Here is a 7886-nt window from a genome sequence, read left to right on the forward strand (position 1 = left end):
TATTGATATATATATATATATATAAATAACTTAATATTAAAAAAAAGTTTAAAAAATTTGGGCAATTCGGGCGGGCTCGGGCTGCCGAATACAAGCCCGCGGCCCGTTCAAGGTGAAATTCGGGCTCGGGCGGGCGGCCCCAAAATCTCGGGCGGGTCGGGTTCGGGCTCGGGCAAATCCTCGGGCTTTTCGGGCGGTCGCGGGCGGCCCGTCCAAAGTTCCAGCACTAGTTTCATGTTTGTGGTTTTGCTCGTTCGAATTGAGAATTTAAATTAAAAAATAAATTTATATAAAAAAAATATTATAATAATAAAATTTAAATTTAAATTTTTGTGAGTAAATACTATTATAAAAATTTAAAGTTATTATTCGAACTAACGAGAGACAGCCGACAGGAGACGAATGAGGCCTCTCTCTTCCAATGGTTTTATTTTTATTTTTTATTGATGTCTTCGTTTTTCACGATTTCTGTCGTTTTCAAGCACATGTCCTTTATTCTGTTTTATGCCGTATTTCTCGTTACTCTTTTTTTTTTGGGTCTTTTCTGGTATCGTGTCTCTCTTTAACGCCGTTTATAGGCAGTTGTAACTACGGTAGTCTACTAGGCTCACTCTCACCTTTGTTTCTTTCTCATTGTTGTCGTAGACTTTCGTCATTTCTCTCGGCTATGTCGTTTTTTGTGTTTGTGTTCGTTTGTTGTTATGCCCGTTTTTTTTTTTTTTTGCGTTAATAATCAAAATTTATGGTTTTTATGGCTGTCTTTTATACTTCTCATGCTGTTATTGCCTCTATGTGTCCGTTTTACAGTTTGGTGTTGTTTAGTATTTTTTTCGTGGATGTTAAGTTGTTTTTTCATGTTGTTGTCGTTTTTCACGATATTTTGTTTTCCCTGCTGTACATTGTTCTTGTCGTTTCTTAAGGTTGTTACTTTGTTTTATGTCGTCTTTTTAATCTTCTTTCGTGTGGCTGTCTTCAAGTTGTTTGCCGTTTTTTTATGGTTCAAAATGTTTTAAACTTTTTCTTCGTCTCAAGTTTGTTGTCGTTTTCCTGATATATGTCTTACTATGAATTATGTTAATGTTTTACTCCATATGTTTGTCTGTCGTAGGTTTTATGTGGATCTAAGTTTGCTGTCGTATTTACAATATATGTCGTTTTCCTTATTGTCTTTTAATCTCTTCCACCACCACCCTGTCACATTGCAGTACATATAATTAGGCAGAGCATTATAATAGATTCAATTTGCTAAGCATATTCTCAACAAAAAAAATAAAAATAAAAAGGTTAAGACCCCGTTTATTTCACAAATTTGAGTTTAGAATTGTTATAAAATTTGAGTTTTACTACAATAAAAAACTTTCAGAAACAGTCACACCTAATTTTTTATTAAAATAAAAAACTCTCACATAAAATTATATCTCAACTCAAATTAAAAATTTAAATTAACGAATCAAACCGAGCCTAACCATATGCCAAAAAGAGAAATCTAATCCAAAAAATAAGGTCCGTTTGGTTCATGGATTAGAATCATGAGATTAAAATTATTTTCAATTTACGTGTATTTTTTATGAGAAAAAATACTATAATAAACTATGAACTATGATTCGAATCAGATAATAAATCTTTCAACCCAACGGATTCGATCTAAAAAAGGAAAGAAGAAGAAAAAGAAAGTTCGGATAAATAATCGTAAAACAAAAACTCAAATCCATCTGGCCCATCCACGTGTACAACCACGTAAATCAGAAACTTGTTAAAATCCACTTCCATCCAGGGCCACAATCCCAGACAGCTCAACCTCACAGAACACCTTTCCAAAACCACATCCGTCTTTCTAATTTCCATCGTTTGACCCAATAAAATCCCTCCACGTAAGCAATATCCCTGTAGCTCACCCCCATCAGATCCTCTTCTTAGCCGTCGTCTTCTTCCCCCTCTCTCTCTCTCTCTCTCTCTCTCTCTCTCTCTCTCTCTTCTAGTTTCACTCCAAGGCGACATCTTCGAAGCTCCAAAGCTCACACATTTTCTCTTCGTCTTTGTAATCTCCGCTAAAACTCTGTAACTCTCTTTCTCTCTCTATAAAGAAACCTCGAAAATACTCTCTCTCTCTACACAATTCTCTCTCTCTCTATCTCTATCTCTCACTACAATGTCGCAGTCTCTGCAACTCTTCACCTCTTGTAGCCGGTCACCCAACCACCAACCTCTCCCCAACGGCCACAGCTACTCCGACCTAAAGCCGTTTCTCCTCCCCGGTCGCCGCCGGTTCCCGGTCACCGCCTTCCCCAAGCTCGCAATCAAGGCCTCGTCCTCGTCAGATCTCGAACCCTCGCCGGTGCTGGTCTCCGAAAACGGCGGCGCCGGTGGAGCGTTGTCTCCGGCGCCGGCGGCTGTTTCGTCCGATTCGAGCTCGATCGAGGTCGACGCGGTGACGGAGGTGGAGCTGAAGGAGAACGGCTTCCGGAGCACGAGGAGGACGAAGCTGGTGTGCACGATCGGACCGGCCACGTGCGGGTTCGAGCAGCTGGAGGCGCTGGCGGTGGGAGGGATGAACGTGGCGAGGATCAACATGTGCCACGGCACGAGGGAGTGGCATCGGCGGGTGATCGAGAGGGTTCGGAGGCTGAACGAGGAGAAAGGGTACGCCGTCGCCATTATGATGGACACTGAAGGGAGTGAGATTCACATGGGAGATCTCGGAGGAGCTTCTTCGGCCAAGGCCGAGGTAAAAAAGAAAAAAATTAATTTTGCAAATCCTTTCGTTTTTTGGAACATTCATTTTCGTGAAATTTTGATTGTTGTTTGTTTTTTAGTGCATTATAATTGAACTGTTGGAATTTCTTTTGGTCGCGTAGAATTATAAGTATTGAATATTGATTGGCCTCGAGATCGTGATAAACTTTGTTATCTGAAAATGGAAAACTTTTTCGTGAATTAGCTTTGCTTGCATTGCTAAATTATAGTTTTGTTTCCCGTATGTTCTGATGCGTGTAGGTCTAAGTTATTGATCGAATTAATTTCATTACCGAGTTGAATTTTTGCATGGGAGTTTTCTTGGTGAAATCTCTCTGTTGCTCATTGCTACATGGTTTCTCTTTGGTGTGTTTTAGAGAGGGTTGGTTTAAGATAATGCAAGCGTTGCACATGGAATGTGAACGGTCTTTAGATACTGTTCCGAGTTTTTTTCTTCTGGAACTTTCGTCTTTTTTAGTATTTTACTCCTTTGTCATCACCATTTTGAGCGGGCTAGTTCATTTGACGTTCATTCAGTAGTAGGAGAGATTCTCAATTGAACTTATGTCATTTTAAAGATTTTGATCGTAAATTTACTTTGCTTGCATTGACAAATCGAATATTTTCACTGCCACTGTTAGTACGATTGACACTGAGCTTTACGAGTGCTGATGAGTTGTTGCAGTGCAAAGTTCTTTGTTTTATCTCTAGAGCTTCAAGTATTTCATATTGACCTTACCATGTCTGTTTTCTTTTTATGTGCAGGATGGTGAAGTCTGGACTTTTAGTGTTAGAGCTTTTGATTCAACTCAACCGGAACGCACCATCAACGTCAATTATGATGGTTTTGCCGAAGGTATATAAATTGTCTTGGTCAAAAGCGTATGCATTTTCTTTTTCTCTTACTAAATTATGCCCATCGTTGTGTTTGTCAAGCATCACACACATAGGAGTTATTTAATAAATTATCAGTGAAGAACAAATATATATCAAGTGAGGTGTTTTGTTTTGTGATGCAGATGTAAAAGTGGGTGACGAACTCTTGGTGGATGGTGGAATGGTTAGGTTTGAAGTGATAGAGAAGATTGGTCCAGATGTTAAGTGCCTATGTACTGATCCTGGACTATTACTTCCTCGGGCTAATTTGACGTTCTGGAGGGACGGGAGTTTGGTACGAGAACGTAATGCCATGCTCCCCACAATTTCTTCTAAGGTCAGTTCATCTTTTCTTCATTCCTCGCGAAATTCATTTTCTAAACTAACCGAAGTCTGGAAATGCATTTAGACGCTAAGAGATGTGATGTATAGTCGTTATGTCCTGTATAAACACATGGCAATTTTAACTTATCAAGTTTTCAATTTCATGACTATCCTTCCAAGTATGCTCATAAACTCTTTCAGTGATATGCATCCTCTCTGTCATGTATTGCTAATGAATTTACTTCATGAAGGGAAAAAAAAAAAAAAAAGAATGTGTTGTCCACTTTGACACCAACACACAAATGTTGTCAATAGAAGCAAATTTCTTTTACCTCTAAAGAATATGGTGTTCCACAAGATTACTAAGTTAAATTTTACTTCTTTTTAAATGAGCGAAAATGACTTCATGACTAGACTTTTTGGTACTTTGCATCATCACTTTAAAGTAATACACTTTTGGTAGTTTTGAATCATCGCCTTATATGCTCTTATGATTCACAAATAATTGGCGCATCAAATTACGATGTTATTATTGGGGAAGCATTTTTTATGGTAACAACGAGTCCTTTTATCTCATACTCAAGCTTTCGTTTTGTTTAGGATTGGCTGGACATTGATTTTGGGATTGCAGAGGGTGTTGACTTTATTGCCATATCATTTGTCAAATCTGCTGAAGTGATCAATCATCTTAAAAGCTACATTGCTGCAAGATCTCGTGACAGGTAACATTCTCACATTGTTGAGAAACTGAACATTCAATCGCTCTCAATATGCATCTGTTTATCTGCATTTTGCCTTGGTTTTGGTGAAATTTCTATGTCTATTTATCTATGAAAGAAAAGAAAAACTGAACAAGATTCTTCTTGTATGTTGGTTTTGCCCCCATTTTGACCAAGTAGATTTATTTCAATACTATTGTATTCTATTTGTATGTTACATAAGTTTCAGAGATTAATATTGTGTCATGTGTTTTTTCCCATGTGTATGTGCAAACTCATGTTCTGTTAGTTTGTTCTAAGTCTCCGTCATGATATATAATGTTTGGCATTGTTGTCCTAATAAAATATTAATTATTAGTTGTGTTGTTAGTAAAAAGTAACTATGATCAGAAGTAGGTAGGAGTTTGGTAAATTTCTTTTTAAGAACTGCTGTGAATATGTTTAGGTGTTTGGTAAACTGTTAAATTGTTGTGAATGTATAATAACAAAATAAACATTAAACATGTTTTGCTTTCATTTAATAATGAAATATTTGTATGTACATTCATAGTTTTAGCTTTTCATACTTATATTAAGGTCAACATTCATAATTTTTATACACCAGAATTCTAAAAAAAGTAGTTTTAATTTTGTTATCTCTATTATATTTAAAGAGAAACAAATTACTTTTATTCAAATGGTCAAAGTTTAGAATTGTTATTTACTATTAAGGATATTATAGTAAGTTTAAATGATCAAAATAGATCTGTTCAAGAATAAACCCGTTGTTCTACTTCTCAAATTTTGATGTTGGCTAGCAATTTTTACAAGCTGTTGGGTAAAACCAAACACCCACACCTTGCTTAACTAACAATCTAAAGTACCTGTCAACGACAATGCTAAACGGGCCATTGTCCTTTTGACTTTGAGGATAATGGAGTTTTTGGTGTTTATTGAACAGCGACATTGCCGTCATTGCAAAGATAGAGAGTATCGACTCTTTGAAGAACTTAGAAGAGATCATTCAAGCATCGGATGGAGCTATGGTAGCAAGAGGAGATTTAGGTGCCCAGATACCATTGGAACAGGTCCCTGCAGCCCAGCAAACGATCGTGCAAGTTTGCAGGCAGTTAAATAAACCAGTCATTGTTGCCTCTCAGCTGCTTGAGTCGATGATTGAATACCCCACGCCCACTAGAGCTGAAGTGGCTGATGTTTCTGAGGCAGTTAGGCAGCGAGCAGATGCGCTGATGCTCTCTGGTGAGTCAGCCATGGGCCAGTACCCAGAGAAGGCATTGGCTGTCCTCAGAAGTGTTAGCCTGAGAATTGAGAAGTGGTGGAGGGACGAGAAACGCCATGAACCTATGGAACTCCCGGACATTGGCTCTTCATTTTCAGACAGTATTTCAGAGGAGATTTGCAACTCTGCTGCCAAGATGGGTAAGCATATCACCTGATATAGGATAGAATCTTTTTTTTTTTTCTATGATAGGATAGCAAAGATGGGTAAGCATTTCGCTTGATAGCCTTGGTTAGGCTTAGCATCAGCACACTGCAATACTTCTTTGATATGGGCCGATAATACTTTTCTCAAAATGCAGTATAGCCCATCAGCCGTTAGCCTCCAAAAGAGAATCTTATATAAAACGTTTGGGCTGCTTCTGTTGTGAACCTTTCAGCTGTAGGTTTTGAGAAAATTGATGAACTCACCTTTTGAATGCATTGTTCTAAGATTTTTACCCTTTACTTTTGATTAATACCCTTTTGATTAATATATTTCTTTGTCTAAAGGGTATTAATCAAGTTTAAGGGGTAAAAATTCAAGACCCATGCATTTTAAGGGGTATTTGTCTCCTTTTCCCTATAGCTTTTTCACAAGTATCATCGAACCCATTCATATTTGGATTAAAATACTGAGCATCAATATGAAGAAAAATGTGGTTTTAATGTCATAAAATACAAAAGGCGGAATTACCGTCCACAAAACGTTAATAGGAGCCTTATTTTCTGGATTTGTCACTATAAGGCGTCTTTTTCCTCTCCTTCACTCTAATTATACACACACGTCAAGACATGATTCCACATGTACACGTTTTTATATAGACAACCGACCATTCCTCACACCCAGCTCTTATTGGCTCTAGGCCTTATCACCCTTTCGTAAGTTTTGCTCACGTTATCTGACAAGATTAGAAAATCTTATGAGTTTATTTACCTGCATTATTAGCATGCATAATCTTATCCTGATTGTGACACGTATGATTTGGCAGCTAATAATTTAGAGGTGGATGCACTTTTTGTCTACACAAAGACGGGGCATATGGCATCCCTCCTGTCACGTTGCCGACCTGATTGCCCCATATTTGCTTTCACTTCCACGACGTCGGTGCGCAGGCGTCTAAATCTGCAATGGGGTCTCATACCATTCCGCCTAAGTTTCTCCGACGACATGGAAAGCAACCTCAACAAAACCTTTGCTTTGCTCAAGGCCAGGAATTTGATCAAATCGGGCGACCTCGTGATCGCTGTCTCTGACATGTTGCAGTCCATTCAAGTTATGAATGTTCCTTGAGAGAGCTTCTCATCAAAACTGCCGTCATCCAAAATCTATTGGTTTCAACTGTTTTTGGTGGTTGGTGGAAAGAGATTGGAGAAGAAATCAATGCAAGTTGTCAACTTTGCTTTCCTCGTCCACACCCTGGAATTCCTGCTTCAATTATTTGGGTTCGATTAAATTAATATTCGTGGTCCATCTAAAATTGATCACTGTGATGCCCTTGGACGTTTTTGTAACATGAGCTATCTCACTAGGCAAACAATGTATTTCTTTTCAGTTTGTTTTTTGTTTTTTGTTTTTGTTTCTTTTAATATAAAATTGCAGTTGAAGTTTGACCAAATATGTATAAATAACAATAAACATTAGAGCTTATATTTGCATTATGGCCCTTGCTGAAGCAGAGAATTAACCTGGTCTTTTTATTTCCCAAGCGAGACTCGGCTTTTACCAAGGTAGAAAGTAATTTGTTTCGAATTGTATAGACAATTAATGGACAACGTTCGCATTCATGAAGCTTTTGCTAGATCAAAATATAACCTCAAAAGCCCTCTTTTGCTTTTTGCTTCTGTGGGTTTTTTTTTTTTTTTTTTTTTTTTTTTTTTTTTTTTTTTTCATTTTGGCCTATTCTTTTCTTGGACAAAGTTCTTTACTTAGCATGATATAAACATTAAGTTTTGAAATTTCTTTTAATGAGGTAC

At 37.6% G+C, this 7886-nt stretch overlaps 1 protein-coding gene across 1 annotated transcript; it reads left to right on the forward strand.

The window, feature by feature from the left end:
• Nucleotides 1-1950: 1950 nt before the first annotated feature.
• LOC21396528 (pyruvate kinase isozyme A, chloroplastic) lies at nt 1951-7616 on the forward strand. The gene is made up of 6 exons (XM_010109436.2): nt 1951-2725; nt 3499-3589; nt 3753-3946; nt 4534-4655; nt 5593-6071; nt 6902-7616. Exons 1-6 carry the CDS (start codon nt 2150-2152, stop codon nt 7201-7203), a joined length of 1764 nt encoding a protein of 587 aa, XP_010107738.1. The 5' UTR covers nt 1951-2149; the 3' UTR covers nt 7204-7616.
• Nucleotides 7617-7886: the final 270 nt, after the last annotated feature.

Source organism: Morus notabilis, unplaced genomic scaffold (genome assembly GCF_000414095.1).
Source record: "Morus notabilis unplaced genomic scaffold, ASM41409v2 Scaffold1383, whole genome shotgun sequence".
In the NCBI taxonomy this organism is placed as follows: Eukaryota; Viridiplantae; Streptophyta; class Magnoliopsida; order Rosales; family Moraceae; genus Morus; species Morus notabilis.